At 36.6% G+C, this 25,506-nt stretch overlaps 1 protein-coding gene across 4 annotated transcripts; it reads left to right on the forward strand.

The window, feature by feature from the left end:
* Positions 1-1,561: 1,561 nt before the first annotated feature.
* Positions 1,562-25,506, forward strand: LOC117422941 (paired box protein Pax-3-like). Of its 4 annotated transcripts, none has more exons than XM_034038190.3 (9): positions 1,562-1,918; positions 2,846-3,081; positions 3,945-4,071; positions 4,635-4,781; positions 17,681-17,880; positions 19,057-19,222; positions 19,624-19,826; positions 23,020-23,263; positions 23,942-25,506. In XM_034038190.3, exons 1-9 carry the CDS (start codon positions 1,834-1,836, stop codon positions 23,974-23,976), a joined length of 1,443 nt encoding a protein of 480 aa, XP_033894081.1. In that variant the 5' UTR covers positions 1,562-1,833; the 3' UTR covers positions 23,977-25,506. The 4 variants fall into 4 exon arrangements, with proteins under 4 accessions (XP_033894081.1, XP_033894079.1, XP_033894082.1 ...); XM_034038188.3 differs by having other exon boundaries at positions 3,942-4,071; positions 23,942-25,505; XM_034038191.3 differs by having other exon boundaries at positions 19,627-19,826; positions 23,942-25,505.

The following is a 25,506-nucleotide window of genomic DNA, read 5'->3' on the forward strand; positions in this document are numbered from 1 at the left end:
CAAAAAAGATTTTTTCCTTTTTTTTTTATTATTGATTTTTTTATTTTTTATTTCGCCATCTGTAGTGATGCGGCTGCAGGTTGCCCGTGGTGTAATTGTAATCCCGTTAAACGTGCACCTGGGTTAGGGGGAGCTCTGTAATTAGCAATAGCACTCGAAGCACCCACCGGAGACCGTGAAATGGGTTATTCTCAGTGGAAGCGCAATATCCTTAGCGTTCGACTGAAATGCCGTGTTCAGAAGCACGAGGGACAATATACAGCACATCAATTTTCGTTTTAATTACCGATTACATTTTTGTGATAATATTCGTTTTTTGGACAAAATCTGCTGCAATATTAGGTTATAATTTGCAGTAAAACTCAACAAATTGGACCCAGTGACTTTTCAGTGATTAACCAAATTGATTTAATTATTTGTATACACACAGAAGCTAAGCTGAAATGTATGAGACGCTTCACGGTTTTGAAGGTTTTGTTGATAATAGCTCGTTCCCATCTCGTGTGTAGAGCAGGTTATAATGGTTATAAAGGTAATTGTAGGAAACCAGTGATAGTGGCTCGAAAAGTCATTGTTTTGTTGATTTCAAAGGGTTTAAACTGAAAGAACTTCATGCTTTTGATTGATGGAGTCTCGGAATAACTTGAGTCACTTGACTGACAGAGATTGTGAATGGGCTTTCTCAAATAAAGAGTGCTGTGGGAGACGCGGCTGGCGCATCGCTGCCTCTGTAAAAGGGACGAGTTTTCTGGCACTTACGAAGTTATAAATAAAGAGGCCATACAATAGTACCTTCTTTAGGGACAGACAGCTTTTACAGCACTCCCGGCGTCATATCCTGCTGTGGCGCTCCAGCTCCCAGTCACACATTTCACTTGTTTTATTTTAACTTAGAGAAACCTAAATAAGACTATAAATTCCTTAGTTCGGACAAATGCCCGTCGTTTTAAATTGCACGTTTTCATAGTGTACTTTGTGGGATTGTTTGATCCATTTCGCGTAAGATGAAAATTTGAATTGTTATGATGTCAATACTATAATATTATATACCCACTATATACCTACTGTGTATGTTTTACTGAACCCACTGTTTTTTTCGTTGTTTTTTTTTTTTTTACATTAAATCAAATTAAATGAACAAAAAAGAAATAATAATAGCAAAATGAGAAAAATAAAAATCGTATTTAAATTCCTGGCCAAAATTCAGGCTCTCTGAGCCAAACTGTCAGTTTGGTTTCAAATGTTGATCAAGTAAACTGGTGTTCCTGCGAGCATACTTCTTGTCCATGATCTCGCCTCATTGTTTTCTTTGAGTTTCTAAAAAACCCGAGGGAATGAATGATGTGCGCACACACATTTGCTTAAAAGTAGCCAAGTCTCTTGAATACAGCGATGGAAGAAGAAAGTTTCCAAACCAGCCAATCGCGTTGCGCTTTCTCTAACCGGGACCTTCACACTTCCAGCCAATGAGAGTTCAGAAAGACGGGATGGAGCTTGGGGTGCAACAACTAATAAATGTTGCTCTATTGCCCAAAGACCCATTCACTCTAACGGTGTCAACAACAACATCAGTAGCACAAGAACTGGTTTTTCTAGTAACAGATCTAACGGAGTTAGAACCACAGAACTGGTTTTTAATCGGGCTTCCTTTTTCTTTATCAGTTTCATTTGAATTCTTCTTCTTCCTAAGTTTTGTTTTGGGGATATTACATCATTTGGCAGAAAAGGAAGTGGCTTGTAGCTTCTTAGAAGCTTTCCCTACAGACTGGACTACACAAAACCTGTTTTTTTGCAGGACCCAAAAGGTTATCAGTGTAGTAAGTGTGCATTAGGATGGCAGCTTTAGCTGGAGCAATTCCACGAATGATGCGACCAGCACCGGGACAGAATTACCCACTCAGCGGATTCCCTCTCGAAGGTAAGCTGACAGCTTCACTGAGTTTAAATTTAACGCAAGAAACAAACACAAAACAAAACAAGAACACATGCTATTTCTAAACCCAATTTTCATAAACCTAGAGAGCATTGTTTATTTTTGTTTACCTGTTAATATATTATTAGTTCCTTTTTAAAAAAAAGACATGAAAACAGAATATATTTACATACAGTTTTAATAAAGTAGATTATACATGTAAACGTATTTCATATTATGCAGTTATATTGCTAGTAATATCCACAGAGTTCTCCAAAACTGTTTCAAAATTTCTAAGAAATTTTATAAAAAATAATAATCTTCAGCTATGTAGAATGTCCCATGTCTGTATTTAGCTTTTTTATGACAAATGTACAATAAATGATTACAATAAAAAAAAGTAATTTATTTTCATACAGCCCTTAAATACTTGGATTAAGTTAGGCTTGCATTTTAACGCAGTTTAACTTGACATGAGAAAATTTATTTTGAATACTACTAGCAATTGTATGCTGGAGCTAGTGGCCTATCGTTCTATAATCAGACACTTAAGCGAGTAAAGAAACGCATGTTTAAATTATGTATATCTACAAGGTAAACTTTCTCAGTTTTAATTAGAATTAGTATGTTTCGGTAAATCGACAGTTTACAAGCTATTAAACAAATATTTGTCGGTTGATTTGTGTGTATGTGTGTGTGTGTGTGTGTGTGTGTGTGTGTGTGTGTGTGTGTGTGTGTGTGTGTGTGTGTGTGTGATTATCATTATTATTAGGATACATGTATATGTTTTCGATGTATTCCAGTTTTAAATATCACAAGTCAAGTTAATGCCTCTTTGGTCATATTAATTAATTGTATTAAATATATTTAGCAAAATTATTTTTGTACTCGTAAATTCATCACACTTGTTAACGTTCTGTTTTCCTTCCGAAGTTTCTACCCCTTTAGGTCAAGGCAGGGTGAACCAGCTCGGTGGTGTTTTCATTAATGGCAGACCTTTACCAAATCACATCAGGCACAAGATAGTAGAAATGGCCCATCACGGCATAAGACCCTGTGTCATCTCGCGGCAGCTCAGGGTCTCACATGGCTGTGTCTCCAAAATACTGTGCAGGTACCAGGAGACAGGTTCCATCAGACCCGGCGCGATCGGTGGAAGCAAACCAAAGGTAAGTTTCTATTACCGACTAAAACAAACAGGCCTGTTTCAAGAGAAATACAGAGGTCTTCAATATTTTCACATCATATTATTTTAATGTATTACCTTGTATATAACTTTTCTTGGTTAAAAGTATATTAATTATGGTAGGCTGTCTTACAAGTGGTTATGGGCGACAGTCGGTTTAAATGGCGGCACAGAATAAACGTTGATTTGATATCACAGTTCTACACGCTACCCTTTTTATTGCGAAAAGGTATTTTTGGAGGGTTGTCTCTACATTTTGTATCATTATATTAATTATGAATACTAATGCTAGCCTATATTTTGTTGATGGAGACAACAAAGAAAAACTTCAAATGTTACCGTCAAAAGACAGACCGGTGTGCTCCAGTACATGTAATACGACCCCAGAATTATTAATACTTGCATTCAATTCAGATTTTTCATTTTATCGGCCTGTACAATTGAAACAATCTGTATAGCCTTTTCCATTTACTACTTCTAAATGCACTCGCCTCATATGAACTTGCGACTTGCTTTGAAATCTCACATACCCATTTATTGCAGTGTTGGGGATACGTTTACAAATGTGTTTGAATAAAACCGACAGTTTGTGTTAAATGTAATACGGACATGGTTGTTTTTATATACAAACTGTGCCGCCCTTAACCGCAAACAACATGGATTTATTAATCAAACGCGATAGTGGGTAATACTTTTTTTTTGGTTTGTTTGTTTGTTTTTGTTTTTTACAGTGTTAGACCTAATCTGGTATTTACCAATAGCAATATTTTGTGGATTGGAAAAATGTACTTTTTAATAATCTTAAAAAAAAAAATAAAAAAAAAAAAACTTTGTAAATTAAAGCAGGTGACCACGCCAGACGTGGAGAAGAGGATCGAGGAGTACAAGAAAGCTAACCCGGGCATGTTCAGTTGGGAGATCCGGGATAAGTTGCTGAAAGATGGCATTTGTGATCGGAATACGGTCCCCTCAGGTATTCTAACCCATTATTACATCACCAGTCGTGCACTGATTGCATAACAATTGATTGTTTAATTGGTATGGGGAAACACAACTCCACAATCAAACATGCAATATTTAATAGCCACATACAAGTACTGCTAAATAATTCAGGTAGTTCAGATCATAATTTCCCCACTGCGTCACAACGAATTTGTATATCGTTATAGATGTAACTATAGGGGTGAACAGGTGTCGTTTAAAGCGTTTGAATGGCTACAAACACAAAACGTACTTTTAAAATTCATTGTATGTTGTTGTCCATAACCGATGATTATTCTATCGTGAAACAGTACTTTTTTTTTAATGAATATGTGTTACTAAAAGTAATGAAAAACAATAAGCAGATGTATTTATGTCAACTTTTTTTTTTACAAGCAACACATATGGATTGTGTTACAAAGTCTTTATTGATCATTTTTAAACTGTTCATATAGAAAAGAAATAATTGCTCTGCGTAGCCTAATGCCACATATTAAATACGCATCTTTTCAATGCGCCTGTAACATTTTTGTCTGTTATCATTATTTTTTTAAGTGAGTTCAATTAGCCGTATTATGAGGAGTAAATTTGGAGGCAAGGGTGACGACGAAGAAGAGGATGAGGAGGAAATTGAGAGGAAGGAGTTTGAAGAACATGAAAAGAAAACAAAACACAGTATTGACGGGATACTCGGAGACCGATGTAAGTTAAGGAAGTCGTGCTTCTTATTTTAAGTTATTGAATAAAAACAGTTTCTTGAGGTTCATTGGTACAATAATAGGCTGCTCTTTTTTTATTTGAGAGTATTTCAGTATAGACCACGAGGCATGTGGACCATCTGCTTATATTGCACTGATTTAAGTTGTTATGGTAAGAAGTTGTTGATATTGAACTTAAAGTCGCCTTTCATTTTACTAATACAATATTGAATTTAAAACTATATTATTATTATTATTATTATTATTATTATTATTATTATTATTATTATTATTATTATTATTATTATTATTATTATTATTTGTTTCATTTATTTATTTTAATTTGAGTTTTAATAATCACAATCCCATTAATAATTGCTTTAGGAGAAGCTATACGGGGCGGATTAAATATTCAAGTTCATGCTAACTATTATTTTTATTTTTTTATTTTTTTCTCATTGCTTATTTATTTAAAAGGTTAAATAAAAAAAATGCAAACGTTCCCTGAGTAAAAAACTTCATTAAAACACCCAGAAGTTCAGTTTCCCGCTGGAGTGTGTGCAAATGACATGTTTATGTTAGGCTATTTGACGAGTTTAAGTTACGGATATATGATTGTTAAAAAAAAAAAAAAAAAAAAAAAAAAAAAAAAAGGTGCTGCAGCTTCTGTATTATGTGAAACGGTGGTCGTTGTGTTTTCTTCGTTACCTGTGTCGTTGCTGGTCTTTTTCGTTCATTGAGATGCTGTATCTTCAGTACAGTAAAAGGAGAAAGTGTGTCGTAAGTTTAGCACTGCTTTGTTTTTATGGCCTTATCAGTTGGTAAAAGTTCCCAGAGAGGTGTTTAGGCTAATTCAAACAATAGGAGATTGAGATGGCATCAAAGAGGCCGTCGAATCGAGACTCTGTTATCAGCTCCATAGCTTGTTGACAGTTTCCCGTTGGAGTGTGTGCATAAGCGCTGCAGAGATGAGGTAGTGATTGCTTACGTTTCATTACGAGGAGACATGCAGTTTATTAGAAATGCTATATTTTAAACTAGCATCCTTTCTTTTCAAATAGTTGCTCTATAAAGAAACAATCAACTACAGTTTATAAAGCTGCACTTAGGCCCACCTATATTTTTGTTAAGTTCAGTTGATTTTTTTTCTCTTAAAGATTTTTACTCTACAAATACGTAATGTGCACAATTTCTCCGAATAGATAAAGGTTACAAAATTAGAAACAGGTAACACATTTTTTTATTATTCGTGGTGTCTTTTTTTTTAGTGTCTCGATTTGGACAAATGCGGCTATTGGCACATGATCAATTGCATGGACACATCGTTTTTAAATAACACTGTAAGGCACATTTATATTTGTATTTATGTTGGCATAACATCTAAACAATATGATGTTAATTAAAACCAGGGGAGATTTTTTTTCTCCCCCCGTGGCTATTTTGGAAGAGAAGGGATGAATTTGAAAACACAGAACAGACATAATCTGTTCAGATTTTCTTTTTATTCAAAACATTTAAATAATTTTGTATTATAAAACTCAAAGTTCACTCAAAACTACACACATGTTTTGGGACAGGGTTCATATCAGAAATATGAATCGATTTACTAAGACGTTGGAAGTTTATTTCCATATTGACTCAGGCTGTAACACTTGGATAAGGTAAATGGTCATGTTTAAAGTCATGTTTCATGGATTTGAGTTCACTTGTTATTGGTTGTCCATGAGGCTAAGAGGCTCCTATACTGTACTCGAATTTCTCTGCAAACACACTACAGGAGTAGACAAAAAGACCCAAATGAGCTGGTCAAACATTTGTACGACTTTTCCATCTTTTACAAAGCCGGCCTTCAATACACAATTCACACTTGGAGATGAACTTGAAAAACAAAGAGGAGAGAGTCCATTGAAACTCACACTTCAGCTTTACATGGACAAAGCCAGAGCCAGCAGCAGCTTGGCCGGGACAAAAGATGGCAAGCTTTTTATAATACAGAGAGAAAAGAAGAGAAAGCAGCCCAACAAAAGACTGAGAAAAGACATTATGAGCTTGCAATGAGGGATGAATTATTCAGTGAGCCCCAATGGCTGGAGCTCCTAGCAGTTTTATGGACTGTGCACCGTGGAAAAGAGGCCGTTTTCACCTACAAAATGTTTCTTTTTGAGTCTTTTAGGTCGTCAAAGATGCCGACTGCCATTCAAAAGATACAATCGAAACCATTCTTTAAAAGCAGGAGCAGAAGCATCGCGCTTCATACTGCCCGTATTGTAAAATGTAACAAATTTGGCCAACTTTTTAAAGACCTGTTGCACGTCTGCAAATCGTTTCAACAAAATTATAATAAGTGTATTAGTATTAAAATTGCTCAGTGTATTTAAAATTTACAGTTGCCATTTTTTTTTAACATAACTAATATCTGTCGTGTCATAGGTAACTTTTGCATGACGCAAGTTAGAATTTTAAAACAGTTTCCCTAATATGTCCCAATAAACTATATATATATATATATATATATATATATATATATATATATATATATATATATATATATATATATATATATATATATATATATAGGCTACTGATTTAGTTCATTGTAGAACGTTTCCAATAAGGAATTCAAGAATCTCTTATTAATATATAGTCCTCCAATAATTATAAGAATGCAACATCAGCCAATAACCTGGCACTTGTCCTTGTTAGGATTAGCTGTATTAATTCCATAATACCCTCTTCTTGCCCTCTTTAACATTAATTGGGTCTTCTAAATGTTTCTGTTGCTGAGCCGGGTGACATTTAATGATTCGGGGAGTGTATTAAAGAGTTCCTTCCTGAATAGACCCCACTGTTTCCCCGGAGAGAGGAATTGGCCCCGAGGTGTGGTTACAATGGAGTCGCCCAAGTCATGCGCACTACTACAATATTCACCCATCAAACTCTCCCCCAAACTGAACATCTCTTCAAGCAGATTAAATCGGCTCTTTTATTTCTTCTCACTTTCATCTCTACCCAAACCCGCCCCTTTTGCCTGGAGCACACATTCGTGAAATTGCTGTACCCATTTTAGCCGTCCCAACAAAGACAGGCAGTTTACAGCGAGACCTGCAAGCTATTCCTGTTTGCCGTTTTTTTTTAGAAACATTTTTTCATCATGCTGTAATGGAATTAAATACATCTGATTACTGTATTTGAGACACGCGACAGCCCAGCACTAGCTTAAATATTTAGATGTATAACTATGCGTTTTGTTGTATTGACTTTGAAGTGGCTGGCATGGTCCAAATAAGGAAAAGCGATTGCCCAATCAGATACAATTAGAGTGGTTTGAGATAAACCAGTCAAGAGGGCAACATTGAAATAACCAACGCATAGCCACATTTACCCCAAACAATAAAACAATCTTCGTTTAAACGATTACATTGATTCGTATATGTCTTATCTGTTTATTCCACGCCAGAATGTGTCGGCAGCAAGTGAAATAATTTACTACCGGTATGTAGTTGAATTTTTTTTATTTTTTTTTTTACTGGCTGCGTAACAGTAGTTAGCTGGTTTGCATGATTCTCACGTGCACAGCAGTAAAACTGCGGAGGGGAAATGAAGCAGAACTACAAACTGTTCTCCTGTTAATTTGGGAGCAAATTGTGCAGAACAGGGAGCAATCAATCAGACGTCACTAGCATTTCAGTAGAACGCTTTCTATGTGGATGGGGCTTCATTTGTGAATACAGTAGGCTTTACTGTAATATATATATATATATATATATATATATATATATATATATATATATATATATATATATATATATATATATATATGTGTGTGTGTGTGTGTTGAATAGTGACACAACATAATAATAATAATAATAATAATAATAATAATAATAATAATAATAATAATAATAATAATAATAATAATAAATATTTTTATTGGAGCACATAGAACATGCAATAAAGCAACTAAAAGCCAAATCAGGTAATGATACCAAAGTAGTAAACAAACTTATTTGTTGTTGCCTTTATATATGATTGGGAACTGCTTTTTATTGCTTGTATCAACAGTTAGTGAGGGTACTGCTAGTTCCCCAACATGCCTTTATTTAAAGGAACAAAACCCAGTGTGAAAGGTTTACACCACTCCCAGCTTTCAGTCAAAGGAGCACTGTTCTCCCAGGTTGTACTTAAGTGAATATTTTACTTTGCGGCACAGTTTATTCCTCTGAGAAACCTAATGCAAGTGTTAATAGCTCTGGATTATACAACATGCAGGTGAGCAGAGAGGTAATTATCATTGAGTTTCCAGTTGTATTTCACTGGATGCTCTGCAGTTGTTATAAAACCTGGAATTCAAATCTGCAAAGGACGTTTTCAGTATAGTTGGCCAAATATTGATGAAGTAGTTGTTTGCCGATGCCATTGTTGTGCATGGAGAGGCCAGTAGTCCTGCCCCTTGTTGTTCTGCATCTATTGTCTGAGCCCCTTAAGTACTGAGATCAAAGCCAGATCATTTAGATTTATTTGTCTGGGAAAATCCTCCTGGTTCAGATACCCTTGTGCAGCAGCGATGGATGAGAACCTCCAGGGGAATGGCTCCTGGTACTTCATTTGCAACAGAGTAGGTAGTTAAAAGAAAGATGCTAATATTGAGGTTAATGGTCTACACAGATCTGTGTGCTCACTGTCAGATTTATTCAAGCAACAATAGGCCAGCCCTGAGCAAACATTTGCAAATGCTTTAATGATGTGTTTTGCAAAACATTTAGTTTTACACATACTCATCTGCCATTATGATGCAAGTTTGTTGTCAGTATGTGCATGTACATTCAACAAATGACATGTGACATGCCTTGACATAGACAAATAAAGTATTTTCAAATACAAATACAAGAAAAATATGTAACCGTAAAAGCGTCTCCATAAGGTCTTTAGTAGTCAGCCAAGGCTAGCTAACTAGAATGTGTTGTATCACTAATTGTAATAGCATAGATTTATTTGGACATTATCCTAAGTATTTAAGGTTTCAAGGATGTTTCAAGGATGATTTTGAGTATCTCATCTTGGACGAAACACTCTTAACATTTCAGCGCTTGTATGTTTAATCTTTTAAAATTCACATGGTTTAGAATTGTGGAAGTATGTACTTTATAATTAAGTGACAGAAAATGAGCCATTGTTTGGGGATTTATTTTCAAGAAATATAAAAATGATTACCTCTAATCTAACCTCATTTAGTTCATTAAAATTAGCAAGAGTAATCGAAGAAAACAACCCAATCTTGGGGATTTCCATTTATAGCGAACAAAAATATACCTTTCAGAAATGCAAACAGTCAAAAGGGATAACTTTATTTCTGAAAGGGACTCCTGGAAAGGCTAATTGAATAAGCCTGGGTCCTCCACATATGTCATGGTGAGTGCAGTCAACATGTCATAATTAGGTTTATTGAGGACCATTCCAAAAATCTGCTTCCATTCTTCTTCCTTCATTGTCCACAGCTAGGCAAATAGCCAGAGGACAAAAGGAATCAAGTGCTGACAAAACATGAAAGAGGAAAAAGATTTAGCTGCTTTTATCAAAGAAACTGAGAAGGACTTTGTTTGTGTAAATAAAGTGAGTATGGCTATCCAGCATTTAGCCAGTACTGTTCTCAATAGAATCTAATCTTAATACACTGGAGAAATGCCAGAGAGAAGGGTACTTTTCACTTTCCAAGTTTAATTTGTAAATTAAAAACATTTGCTTAAAGATTTGCCCCTGTGGAGGTACATATGTTAACTGGTATTTTGGAGGACTTTACACTTGAACAAGTTTGTACATATGAACTGTGTGAAGTGTGAAAACAGGCCATTAAAAGTCGGTTGAAGTCGTGTGACTTTTTCTAACTGACTTTTTATCGCTCAAATATGTTGTAGTGTAAATGCTTTTGTAAAGACATGTGGGTTAAAGGAAAAAAGAGGACAAATAAAAATACACTTCCTATGGCTGCTGTAGTATTCTCTCTTTATAGTAACTGTAGTGTTTTCAAGAATAGTTGATGCGTGCTTTGTTAAGAAAATGAACATTTCTGTGTTTAGTTGTGCATGGTTGTATGATTCTTCTTCTTCTTCTTCTTCTTCTTCTTCTTCTTCTTCTTCTTCTTCTTCTTCTTCTTCTTCACGAAGCCTTCAGCATGGTGACTGTCCAAGCATAAAAACACGCTTATCTGCAAATGAATGGTAGCTCTATGCTTCATTAAAGCCTCTTTCTCTTTTGGCACTCGCATTGTGACCCTCTGATATTAATTCAAAGGGCAATTAATGAATGCGGCCCATCTTTGAAGTGTGGTATTCAGGGCAAGGAATGGGATGAACCTGGAGCTGTGATGGACTCGGTGCATTCAACAGAGCCTCTTTAAGACAGTTTGAAGTGACTGAAAGAAAATGGGCAAGTGAAGGTCAAGGAGAATAGCGTCTATAGAAACACTCCCTATTTGTTGAAAGTATTAGCAGAGCAAAACTGCAAAAAGCAACAAAATGAAATAGTTAATTGAGCAGCCAGACAGAGGCTTGTCAATCACTTAACTCGAACAGCAAAAGACTAACAATCTGGTGTGTTATCTAATTACCCTGGGAAACATTACCGTAGGACTCAATGGCATTTTGTTCTTTTTTTTTTTTTTTTGATTGTAAAAAAACAAAAAAACTACAAAAATCTGTGAGTCGACAACTAAATGCAGGGAATAGCAGTTTACCATTTGCAAAAATGGCTTAATGCAATTTTCAAAGAAGAAAAGCAGGATTTACTCTTGAAAAAATCTTAATATACTGACAAATACACGGATCTACAAGCATTTAGAAAATGGTGTGCATGAGTTGTTATATAAACATTCAAATAAAATGAATACCAGAAATTTGGACGCAGAGATTTGGCCCATTGTGTTTTAGATCATAATCACGGCAGTAGCATGTCTGTTGCCAGAACAGATTAAGGCTTTTCTTAAATACCAGTACAACAAACTACAGTATAAAAGACTTGTTTTTCAGCTTTCTTAAATGCTTTGAATGGCTTCTTGATATATGCACTAGTATTAGTAGACGGCTATGCACCTCAGTGCATAAGTCTGTAAGTTCCGTTCAAAAGGTCAGAAATCTGTGGTGAGGGACAGTGTCTAAGGGCACACAGGGACGTGTTTAATGCGTGCCAGTTTGAAGCGAGTAAGGTCAAGCAGTAGCCCAGCCTGAGACAAGGGGGCTTAAGTGGATGTTTTACTGCCAAGCTGCCCACAGGTCAAAGTTTATCACTGTGTCAGTATTTGTCAAGTGATCAGCCTTTCAACTGATTCTGGGTTAAAATGATATTTCTTCAAATCAGTCCGGTGTCACGCAGGCTCAAAAGAACAAAAAACACTTGAGGAGAGCAGGTCATTTTATTTGTGAATATGATTGTATATATGTATTTGTTTTATTTTTAATTTAATCAGAAGTGGTTTTGCTTGCTGTTCCAGTTTGTATTTGCATAGCACATTTCAGCGTTTTGATTAGCTTTAACTAGCTACTGTAGCATTCCTAATTTGCATAACTCCTAGAGGACATTGAATTTTCTGTTTAAAGTTTTTAAGTGTTATTACTTTGTTCTCATTGCGGTGTCCTGGCATGCTGAGCAAAACTACAGTAACTACTAGCTCATTTCATTTGTTATGAAAAGGCATCAACAAAGACGTCACTTCAACTGTTGAATCTCTTTACCAAAATCGTATTCCTTAGCCGTACTGAATTATTTGAACCCTTTCATGCATGAAACATTGAAAATAGCTGAAAAAAGTTTTGGACAGAATAAATATATTTTTAATTGAATTTTTTTTTTTTTCCCATTGCTTTATATGGGGATAAAAATGTCATCCTCATATGTCCACATATAAAGACTAGAAGAGTTTTTATTTTTCATCCTTCCCCATATGAGGTCACCATGCATGAAACGGTTTAACTAGTTTGAGAGTCTTCTGTCATTATCCAACATCAAGATGGTTAATCTAAAAACTGAAATAAATAAATAAATCAATACACATTTAAAGGCACACACACTTGTGTGAATGAATTTAGCAGCATCCACAAGTTAGCTATGTGTTATCTTTACTGCCGGGAGCCCTTATCGTTATCCTTTAGGTGTTGCTACCCCAGAATGAATTGAAACTGTCACAGCCACATTATAAATGAATAATAACTGTGTCACGCTGTGCTGGCATAATGTCCCAGTGTAACTGTTTATGGCTTTTTGTCATTCGAAGTATGAATTGGATTAGGTAATGATTTATCCCTTTTACATAGCACACATGAGCAGCTGTATGATTTGGCTCCTTAGCAAGTCAAGTGAGCCCCCCTTTAACAAAATGTTAAGCACAGATGGGCCATAGGCTGTCAGTGAACTATTATTCTGCATGCATCTGCTTTGCTTCAATGTACTGTTTTATGTATTCAGGCAGTCACTTAGTCCCCTGCTCCCTGAAAAGCTGAACTGCTCTGTTCTCAAATAAATTGTTCATTTGTCTCATCTTCCTTTTGTTTTGTTTTGGTAACACATGTCAGCAGTTCAATTACCCAGTTCATTAACAGCTCCCAAAGGAAGCAATTGTCTCTCCATGATAAAGGCCATCATTTGGAGCACATATGGTCAATAATGGACCTTCTCTGGGTAGTTGTAAAGGAGAGTTGGAGCTTACTTTATCTCTTACTGCGAGAGCTATTCTGTCACAATAGTGATTGTTTCTTAGTTGCTGTTAAACAAAGTTTCATTCAGTTAATGCAACTCTTTTTGAAAGAGGCTTTTGTGTTTTAGGAGCCTTATTGTTTTAAATGTAGTTACAGTACATTTTAAAAGACTCAATTAAAGGTTGTTGCATTGCTGTCTCATTGAATTTGCTAACATAGTGTCAGGGGCATGGAAGAGTGTTATTGGCTGACTGAAATAATGCAAATACAACTGCCCTAAATGCTTTCATTTTGTTTGCTCTCATTACTGACTTTTGTTTTATGAATCCTGGTGAAGGTGCACAGCACCAAAGGGTTGATTTGACTTGTTCACTTTTTAATCTTGATGTTGCACAAACTAAAGTAAATTATATTTTGAACAAATCCTGAGTGCGTATATTTTATCCAGCACTGGATTCTAGCGAGTGGTGCAAAGGAACCTTGACTTTACTTATCTTGTTTTTAAATGCTTTCCCCTTTTGTTATAGCACTTCCAACAGGGGGTATAAATGAATACAAACAAAAACCAACAAACAAACAAACAGACATACATACATAAATAAATGACAGAGGGAAGGGCAAAAACATTTTATTTGGTAATAAGATGTGATATTTTTAAATACTTAGAATAGGGGATCTGTCCTCTCCTAAGCTTCTTACAGTAAGCCATGGTAAGAGTATAGTATAGACAAGCATGCTAATGTACTGGGAAAGCAGGACAATTAGCAGCTTTTTATTTTTAAACAAAGACATTTTATTTTGCAAGTATAAATGTGTATGTGTGTATATATATATATATATATATATATATATATATAGTGGGTTATGTAAAGTAACCTACAATTTTTGTGTTTTTTTTTTAAACTTGGTAATACTTATCTATGGCTCTTGACTCTTATGAACCTGTTTCCTGCTCCAAGCCAGATTCGTATTAAAACATTACTCCTCACCCTCCACAGAGCGTGCACAGGGAGTTATAGTGTCAAGGATTATTTTGCACCATTTTGGTTAGCACTGAGCTGTCATAAGCGTATTTTCCTATTAGTGGCCCCTTGCAGAGAGACAAAGATACCCAGGGGGGAAGAGGGATCAGTATGCACTCTGTCTCTCCTTCTCACTTCAGGTATGCCTGTGACAGTGAGCGATTGGCTTCGTCTCTCAAAGCATACTTTACTTACTGAAGCAAGGCAGTGTAGGAAAAAAAGCGTGACTTCTAAATAGCTTGTATTGTCTTAATAACACAGTGGTGTAATATATTTATGTGTGTACTTTATCTATCTCTATCTAGCTCTCTATCTATCATCTAGTATTACATCTTTACAGCTGTTTTCAACATTTAAAATGATATATTTTTATTTTTTCTAGTAGTTTAACAAAAATGTCAATAACTAAATTTAGTAAATTTAGTAAAAAAAAAAAAACTTTTCTTTTTACTAACAATATACAAACCAACAATGCATAAAGCCTTTATAACACAATGGAAGTTTTTTTGTTTTTCTTTTTGTTTCCTTCCTTCCTTTCATTCTTTTTTACATTCTTTTTTTTTAACAATGCTTTTTGGCATTCCATCCAGTTTTTTTTAACAAATAAATGTGCTATGAGTAAATAGTGAGCAGGGGACCTTCAGGTGCTCACAGGCTCCACACCCAAGGAAGGCTGGATTAACCCCCGCTGTGCATCCCATCCCAGCCCCCGCTCCTCCGCTTCAGCCTTCTTTGTGTCTCTTGCACCCTGCCAGGCAGGTGTCAGAGCCCTGAATGCGGGCAGAGGCCCCGTTGATGGATACTACAGATGGAGCGTGGAAATTGGCAGAATAGGCTTCATCCACAGGCTGCCTCTTAGAGCTCAACAAAGGCAGCCAAATAAGTCAACAACAAAAAAAAATCCCAAGGATCACAAAAGTAAAGTGCCATTTGTCATTAACTCCGCAGCCATGATGGAGTATCACAGTTACTAAACCCTGCCTGGCTTGCAACCGGACAAACATGGTACAGTAGTTTTAGATGTATTTATTTATTTTTTATTCAGGGTTTTTAAAATTATGCTATTTTAAAAATTGTAAGCCTACTGTAAAATAAACAGCAACAAAAAAAATGGTATAATATTTTTAGTCTCAAAGGGCAGAACAAAAAAAAAACAAACAAAAAAAACCCGTTGGAGACGCAAGCTCACAGAATGATTTGTTCCTATATCAGAGCTGTTCATGGGATGTATTCGAGGCCAGAGATTCTGCAGCATACACACTAGTAAGGCTCAAAGGGATTGCTCTTCCGGTTGTGGTGTCTATGTATTTAAACCCAAGTGAATTTCACCTCAGAACAGCCCCTGGTCATGATATTTGCATGCAAAGATTATTGTGCATGCCAGCTTTATCGCTCATCGTTCAAAATCTGAATGTAATAAAGAATCCTCCCAGCAACTGTGTCAATTATAGAATTCCCTGTGTTCAAATCCCTATGAAATCGGCCCCCAAAATGCTCATAAAGCACAGTGTTAACTAGAAGAAGTATTTCCTGAGGCCACTAGCAAGGTCACCGGGGGGTCGAGCACAAAGAATCATGCCTAGTTCTGTAATTCCGTGTTTAATTAAACTTTATTCTTAGGCTAGCAGTGGTTGTTATTTCTGGTTGCCCTCCCTTTTCTGTTAGTTCCCTGTGCAGGGACTTCATCCTGTGTTGTAGCATTATTGCTTTCCTGTACTGAAGCCTTGCGCTAATTGATGTCAATCTTTTTCTCCCTTCTGATCGGAAATCCAGTTGAGTCTCACCAGGAAAAAATTATTAGGGCATGTCGTTTGAGTTTGCAATCTGGATTCTCATTGGATCAAACAATACTGAGCGTCATTTAAATATAGATTTGTGGTTTTAAAGAATCTTGAAACTGAGGTATGATAGAGAAAGTGTTACACCGTAAGTAGAAATATTTTGAAGCAGGAAAAAAAAAATAGTAAGTTTCATCAAAATGGGAAAGTAAAAAAGAAATGAAATTCACCACGTGGTTTTATTTCCTACTACTACAAATAATGCGCTTTAAAATCAGAAAATGCTATTGCCACCTACCTCAGACTTGCAGGTCTTCTTATAGATGTTTTGACCGTGCACGTTTAAAAAAATAATAATTAAGTTCCTCATTGTTTTATATTTTAAGCTCCCCTTGTGAAAAAGTTCAGATAAGTCTGAGGGAGAGTTCTCGAGGTCTTCAGCAATTATTACCTTGCATGCTGTAGAACAGTTGGACCTGAATGAGGTGTATTATAGCAGATGTACACTTGGATTTATGGCAGTGAATGTTCAGGCTTCAGCTAGCAGACAATAGATGCCAGTCATGGAGGCTGCAGCCTCCTAATCATTTTTTAATAGACTGAGGGAGTCTTCTTGCTTTAGTACCAGTGCTGAGTGCACAGCTTAGGGGGACCAATTCATGATCTCTTCTGCTGAATTACCTCCAAAAGGAGCTTGTTTTTTTCTCCCACGTAAATCTGGGCAAACAGATTAGTATGCACCTGTGAGGGGGGCTTTTTTTAAAGTTCACTCAGCTTGAGCGAAATTGAATTTGTAGGATGGATACAATTGTATAAAACTGCCTCCCCAGACCAGGATTGAAATGAGGCCTTTGTGTTAGCTTTGCACCCACAATCACATTCGAATGCCTCAAAATCATGTTCTGGGGATTATTTAAAAGCAAGGAATATTCAATTACAATTCGACTTTGTTTGCACACACACACAATACTCTGTATTACTACACCTCAGAAGAGGGTCAAACAATGTAAACTATGACATGGAAAAAATGACAAGCTGCTAGTGTTTGCTTTGCCTTTTCCTCCAATTAAAGAACTAACTGTGTGACTTTAATGCTATTCCAGATGACTGCGTTTCATCCAAATAATTACCGTTTTGAAGGGCCAGGATCAAGGTCTGGTTTTAGACTGGTTTGCTTTTAGTGCAGAATAACATAACTGGCAAAATAACTCTGCGTAGTGCTTTTAAAACAGATTAACTGATAAAGTACAATGCCGATATGAGCTCTGAAAATCAAGTTTCTTCAACGTTACAGCAAGTTGTATAGAATGATGGTGTTGTAACAGCCTTCCACAACTAGGATTTTCAATAGAAATAAAAATGAACTACTCAATTCTCATGTTAATTTTAACCATCTTTTCATTTCCTTTCCTCCAACAGCGAGCCATTCCGACGAGGGGTCGGATATCGAATCCGAGCCTGACTTGCCCCTGAAGAGAAAACAACGCCGCAGCCGCACCACCTTTACCGCGGAACAACTGGAGGAACTTGAGAGGGCTTTTGAGAGGACACACTACCCTGACATCTACACACGAGAAGAGCTGGCACAAAGAGCCAAACTCACAGAGGCTCGCGTTCAGGTACAGCCCCTCTTGAAAGCAGTATACTATACTTAAACCGTTGCAAAGTGTGTGAACGCAGACGTTTCAAAGGACAGGGAAGCATGGTCAAAGGATTACATTAACGCCCGTCTGCAGACCATCACAATATAAAATCGAAAGCGCGCGAACTGGAAAGTACGGAAAAGCTAAAGGGTCACGGTGTGAATTAAAAAAGAAAGTTAGTATGTCGTGCGCACAACAATTCTTTTTTTAATTCACACCGTGTCCCTTTAGGGGTTCCGTGGGAAATCCATAGAGATAAAATACAAACAAATACCGGAGCGTGCATGTTTGTACCGCACATTTTGCTCTAAGAGGTTCAACTTGTTTCCTCAGTCCGTGACCCACACAGTTAGTAAAAGCAGCAGCCCCGTTATTAATGGCATTAACAACACAGCTGCTGCGATGTGTCTTTAACCCTGTGACTTCCTCACATTCCTCGCAGCTTCATCTGCTCCCCCGAGTCCTATCATCTCATACAGGCTTGGCTGTGATCTACTGCGTTGCAAATTCCCCAGAACAACTAACATATGGATATTCTGTACTGAACCCAGCATGACGCGCTGGATATCAGTCAATCAGTCACTAATGCAGCGGGACAAGAGTGATATTTTGAAAAGTTTCCTTAAAGATTAAGAGTCGAGTTTACTTAAAGCATTTGTTGGCTTGCAAAATGTGCACCTTGTTGCACTTTTTGAAAAGCAGAGAGGGTGTTTTTTTTTTTTTTTTTTTTTTTTTTTTTAAATTATCATAAATATTTTGTTTGCCTGCAATAAATAAAGCTGCATTAATTGAACCTAAAATTAGAAATTAAAAATAAAACAGTAATGACTCTTATTTTTAGCTGGTGAAGTAGATAACATTTTCATTTTTATGTATTACATGACTGTTGTGCACAAAGAATGATGTCTTTGCCTATTCCTGACAGACACAATCCAGCCGATTCATATCCAATTACCCTAAAGCAAAATACATTCTTGAATCTATCAGGGTCCTGCACATCTTATGTCTACAACATCCTATACTGTACAATAAGTAGCTGTCAGTACGTTATAGAAGCAGACCACAATTAGAATCTTGTATTTAAAATATGAAAATAGTTTTTGTCATTGGTTCTGGCATTTTATTTTTATTTTTTCTTCATTTTTTTGCCAGGTCTGGTTTAGTAACAGAAGAGCAAGATGGAGGAAACAAGCAGGAGCCAATCAGCTGATGGCTTTTAACCACCTGATCCCAGGAGGGTTCCCACCATCAGCAATGCCCACACTTCAACCATACCAACTGTCAGACAGCCCGTACCCACCAACGTCTATATCACAAAGTAGGTTATATAGGCCCTGAATTAAATTTATGGCACCGCCATACTGTAGCTACACTTTATATTGGCTATGGCGCTGCCATAGGTTTGAATTAATCCAGAATTTTGAAAATAATTTTGAAAAACAAAATATGTATGCATTTTGGCTATTCAAAGAAAACTCCTGAAAAGCATGATTATCAAACTTTTATGAATGAGCCCATTGTATTTAGTTTTTCAATAGTGCAGTTTGTTACGGCTTATCAGTGATCGGGCTAAAACGAACCCATGAACTGGTTTAACACCACACTTGCATTGTGTCTTCAGACCAAAAAATGTTATTCAAAACAGAAAGCATCGTGACTGTGTTGTTGTTGTTTTCTGCCTGTAAATTCTGGTTGCTAAGATACAAGCTTGTGTTCCAGCAGTGTCTGAGCAGAGCAGTACAGTGCACCGGCCCCAGCCTCTGCCTCCCACCTCGGCCCACCAGAGCAGCCTGAACTCAGCCCCTGAAAGCGGCTCGGCCTACTGCCGGCACGCCTTCTCGGGCTACACAGACAGCTTTGTGACTTCGTCAGGACCCTCCAATCCCATGAACCCTGCCATCAGCAACGGCCTTTCACCTCAGGTCAGTCCCTCCTCTGGAAACAGAGCTGCCACTGTTCAAAATGGCTTCAAGACAGTTTTACCTGAGGCAGATTCAGAAATTCATTGGCTAACTACAACCACGGCATGCGTTTTCAAAGGGCTCCTCTGACATGGCCTCATTTCATGCATTTCTGTGAGTTTACTTGCTTCAGTTAAAGTTTAATGATCGTACAGTTTAGAAAAAAATAGAGAGATAAAGTTAATTATTTTACTTGGGAAGAAAATAATTAACAACAGGTTAGATGTTTTATCAGTTTGGAAAATGCTATTCAAATAAAACTTATTAAACTACATGTCTTGTTAATATAATGTCAAAGAATGGTTAATATTTCAGAAAGACATAGCATCTGTTTGAAATTGACATTGCTAGCTTCGATTAGCATTGTATTTCCATCTTTAAGTTAGCATGAACTTGGCACAGGTGTTTTTCGAGAGATCTCCAGCTTGTTTTGAGACATGTCATGGGGCAATAAAATCTATAATTAAAATCACGAGTCGATTAAGGGTTAAGGGCAGTGGTTCTAACAGCTTCATTCCCTTGAAAAGCATTTTGCCATTCCAGGATACAGAGGGAAGCACAAAATGACACAAATGAGAACTGAAAAGACAATTATAGTCAATTACACACTTATCATTGGATATCGCCACTGCCTAAACAGTAAGGGGCATTTTAATAGGCAGAAAATGAGATTTTAATGTCACAAAGGGTGGCCTAAAAGACTGCTCACGTCAGTGGGCTTTCTACGTTTTATATAGCTTGTGGTTTTCGGCTGCTGGTTCCTGCAGCTCACTGATAACTTTGTAGAGGACATTTAACAACGGCAATGGAATAAATATCTTGCCAAAGGCAAAAAACATTATCCCAGTCTGAGTGGATGGGCTGATTGTAACAGAGGAGGAGATACTGTACTTCAAAACCTAGAGAATGGCCTTTATTGAGCTCAATGAAAATTCTTTATTCATATGCAAATAAATACTGATTAAATTTAACTGCTGCTCCTTGACAGAAGTACAAAAAAGGACACACAAGGCTTAATTTGAAGAAAAAAAAATGGTTAGTTTTAAAATTAGTTTTAAAATCAAAGCAAATCCCCAAGCAGCTTTCAATATTTTACTGGTTTTGTTTTGTTTTCAGAGTACTTTGGTAATGTTTTTACAATCTTTTAAACTGTCGCTTATGCACACAGTATAACTCGCTGTGTTTGTTTTCTGTTGTAGTCTGTTGATGTAATTATGGTGAAAACGACAGGTCATCTGTCAACTCTGTTTCCACCATTAGCACCTTGCAAAGTTAAGAGATCCAGACATGCCACTGAAGCGGCTATAGGTGATGCTGTCTGGCTAAAGTCAGATCTAAGTTTGTTATTTTTCGGCTAGCTTTGTGATCAACTTTTTATCTGAAAAAGTCCTCGTTAAAAGCAGTGTGAAATAAAAGAAGGCTTTTATTTTAGATTTGTAATTGCGAAATGTGGAAGCCCTTAATTGATTGTGATTGAATATGTTATGCTTAAAAATGAACGATAATGTAGTGTGTAATTTATGCAAATTACATATTTTGTTCAGTTAAAAATTGTGCCCAGTGTGTAATTCTCCCAGCCCAATGTATATATTTAAATGGATTTGGATTTGCATTACGGATGGTATGGTATACATCTAAAAAGGCTTTTCTTCTTCTTCTTCTTCTTCTTCTTCTTCTTCTTCTTCTTCTTCTTCTTCTTCTTCTTCTTCTTCTTCTTCTGTTTTCATTGGAAACGCAATACAAAAAGAATGAATGAGAATGACAAAACAACACAAAGAGCTGTTTCTGTCATATGTGCAGGTCCTAGTGCAGGTAACCTGTACAAAGCTGAAAGTTGATCCAAATTCCCTGCTCAGTCTGATGAATAGGGACTCTGACCTGCATGTGTTTCTCATTTGTATGGAGCACAGCCCTGCCTTCTTCAGGGATATTTGTCAAGGTTTCACTGACAGAGCTTCTGTAAATTATCCACAGCCCAGTTTCTTACTGTGAGGCGGGACAGCTTTGGGTGAATCACCCTCTCCGCTCATAAAACAGCTGTCAATAAAATCTAAAATCTCTGAGATTCATCCTCGATGGATTACTAACAGCCTGAATATCCTGTAATGCATTGTAACGTAGCACAACATTCTTAACATATTTTAAAACATTTGTGATGAAAATACAGTTTAAACTTTAATAACATGGGCGTATAAAATATGTAACGCCCCCCCCCCCCCCCCCCCCCCCGTAGTTTTAGTGTGTTACAAATGAAAGCATCTTTTTTTTTCACTTCATGGCATATTGGCAAAAGGCTTAAGAGGTAGTTTGTTTTAAAGTTTAAAAAGACTTCGGCAAACTTCATCCTTCTCTTAAATTATAATTATTTAATTTGTATTTTATGCATGCAGTATGGAAAAAAAAAATATTAGTAAAATGGTACTGCAACAAGAAATACATCCCCTCTCTTTTTAAAATCAACATTTGTCTCTGTGTCCTTAGGTTAGGAAATTGTCTGACCGAAACCATGTGTGTGGACAAATGTAGAATAATATGTCACTTATATGTAACCTGAGAAAGCAGTGATTCTGATGTACCTGATTTTGATTAAGTATTAGGAGAAAATATATATTTTTAGGGATTTCGTAAATTAAGGTAATGGCAGTTTTAAGCTTACTATAATTTCTGGAAAAACTATAGGGATTTAGGACAGTGTTGAAGATTATTGTATGGAAAGGTCTATATAGATGTATATATCTTTGTGCAGTTCTCAGTCAGAGGGTTATTTTAAGTGTATTCACTGGCCTTCAGGCCACATTCCTGTTCCAAGTCCCAAACAAAAATTACCCAAATTGAATTATCTTGGTACTAATCAACTGCAGGTTGATTCATAAAATACTTTTCTATTAATATATTGAAGATTAGTAAAATGTAATGTTCTGTTGCAGACAAGCTAAATCAAACATAATGAACTGAAGCATGTTTACTGGTGCATTCTTATAAGCTTTTTATATTAGTCAGCTAAAACATATAGCCTTGCTGGTTCACCGTCATCCTGTGGGTCCCACTCAAGTGCCATTAAAATGTTTTCTGCTTTACCAACTCCTAGATAGAAAATGTTCTGCGTTTATGCTGTGAGTGTGTCAATCATAGCGTTTTGCTCTTCTCCCTTCAGGTAATGGGGCTTCTCAACCCTGGGGGTGTACCTCACCAACCACAAAGTGACTACGCCATCTCACCGCTGACCGGAGGCCTCGAACCCAGCACTGCAGTGTCAGCCAGCTGCAGTCAAAGACTAGACCATATGAAAACTCTAGATAGCCTTCCCAGCACCCAGTCCTACTGCCCCCCAACCTACAGCACGTCAGGCTACAGCATGGACCCAGTCGCAAGCTACCAGTACGGACAGTACAGCCAGAGTAGGTTCACACACCCTAACCCTAATCATAACCTTAACCATAATCATAACCCTCACCCTAAAGTATTTAGCAACTCCAGTCCTTAGCAGCAAGTTTGGATATACTATTTATACCCTTTTCTCATGAGTGGCATTTACACTTACATTCAACCTTGTCCTTAAACATGAGTTCTCTAGGTTTGTCAGTATCAATCTGGCCTTTTAGGATCTCTGATACTAAGTGGTTTGTGTTTTGTAAGAGTTGGCACACACGAAACAGCTTGTAGGTAATGGATATATTCCCAGCAATGAAAGAAAAAAATGAAAGAGCAGAGCATATGAAAGACTAGGATACACAATCATTGTCTAATGTGCTGTCCACAACATCTTGATGGTATTAATTGCTGAGACTCGATATCCACTTGCCATTTATATAGAACTGAAGGTTTGTCAAGAATGAAATCGCCCCTGGCATGTGGCTATTGAAAACACGTGTCTCCAGCAAAGGTCAGCTCAAGACTCGCTATTGATTGTAATCCCAGACCCACATGGCATTGTCAAACTGATCCTAAGTGTAAACATTAGCTATAACTCTTTGATTTGCCACTATTAGATATGACAATATTGTACGTGTAGATGAAGGACGTGGCCCCATGCTGGGACCTTGTTTTTATCGTCTTTTCTTTCTCTTTTTGAACAGGTGCCTTTCATTATTTGAAGCCTGATATTGCATGAACTGAAATGTCCTCTGAAAAACTCAAAAGTTAACCCTCAAAAATGATCTCAATCGGAAGCCCCTGGAAGACTCTCCAGACTGGTAAACACAGTCAGAGTTTGACACTTAAGACCAAAATGACTGCATCTTAACTTCTCTTGAAGAAACTGATTTCAATTCCTTATCAAGCTTTGAGTAGAAACCTGTTCCACCCACAATACTAAGAAGGAACTGACTTTATCAAAGACACACTCTCTTCTCTCAAGGCAACAAAGATGGTACATCTCAAGGAACTGTCCTGAAAACATTTTGAACTTTTGTCATTGTGGACAACTTTCAAAACCTAAAATACAATAAAAGCTCTATCTACACAGAGGTACCGACCTCTAATATAGCAACATTAAAAATGCGAGCTTTTTGAGGACCAAGGAAATGGTATCTTTCAATGACTAGTGTCACTGCATGATCAAATATCGAAAGATGACCAGTTATAATCCAAGGTGTAAAGTGAAAGAATTAAAAGACACTTTTTCATGATGTGAAGGCAATGTACAGATTCCAGTCCATTCACAGGGGTACATGAAAAAATTTGAAAGAAGAAGCACCAGTCATGTATATAATGTATCACAAACCGCCTATGTGCAATATTACGTACCTCAGACGTTACACAAAAAAGGCTTTTTAAAATGTGTTAAACTGAATCAAAGTGTATTTTTACATTGCTTTCTTTCTTCTTTTTGTATCAAAAGGACTTTGAGGGTGAACATGCTGGAGGACATATTCACTTTCATTATTCATGTAAAAGTTTTGATTTCATGGTGCGTAAATATGAGGTACATGAATGGCAATCGTGTATTTTTTTATCCAGTAAAAAAAAAAAAGAAAAAAAAGAAAAATAGAAAGCACATTATTTTTTCAGTACCAGACACACAGGTTGTTTTTATTGGGTGGTGTGTGTCCTCGTAAGTGCTTCTATGTAAAACATGACTGTGGCTACAAAGTTGCATTGTTATTTATTCCTATGTATTCTTAGCTGGTGACTAGTGCAGGACTTGTTCATCCCTGTTTTTAGCAATCCTAATTATTGTCTCTAGAAGTAGCACTCAACTGTAGACTGTGTATTTGACTCAATGGTAAAGGAAGTATGCTTTTCTTAAAAAAAAAATTGCCAACTTAGTCTCTTTTGCTATTTGAATGATTGTGATGTAAAATGTCTTGTGTACAAATGCAGTAATATTTACTATTTATAATAAAATTTAAAAGAAAACCAAAAAGAAAACCTAAAAGAAAAATGTTTGTTTTGTTTGCTGCCTCAACATCATTGAATTTTGGAGGGGTCTCACTCATGGCCTGGGGAGGCATCTGCATTAGAGGTTGCAGATCATATTGAGCTTTCTAGAGCTGGGCACACAGACACTGACTTGGACCCTGTAGTAAGATTTTTGTTGCGTACATTAAAAGCATGACAAACCAGGGTAAACTACAGTATGGTAAATGCATAGTATAAGTAACCATAAAATAAGCATGGTAAGTACAAAAATACTTTTATA

The sequence above is a fragment of the Acipenser ruthenus genome, chromosome 17 (assembly GCF_902713425.1).
Source record: "Acipenser ruthenus chromosome 17, fAciRut3.2 maternal haplotype, whole genome shotgun sequence".
NCBI lineage: Eukaryota > Metazoa > Chordata > Actinopteri > Acipenseriformes > Acipenseridae > Acipenser > Acipenser ruthenus.

Bases quoted from the DNA above. Each gene is read 5' to 3' on its own strand.
- LOC117422941 (XM_034038188.3), top strand. From the start codon at position 1,834: ATGGCAGCTTTAGCTGGAGCAATTCCACGAATGATGCGACCAGCACCG. The intron at 3,082-3,941 runs GTAAGTTTCTAT...TGTAAATTAAAG, and splicing joins TCGGTGGAAGCAAACCAAAG to CAGGTGACCACGCCAGACGT. The intron at 19,827-23,019 runs GTCAGTCCCTCC...TTCTCCCTTCAG, and splicing joins GCAACGGCCTTTCACCTCAG to GTAATGGGGCTTCTCAACCC.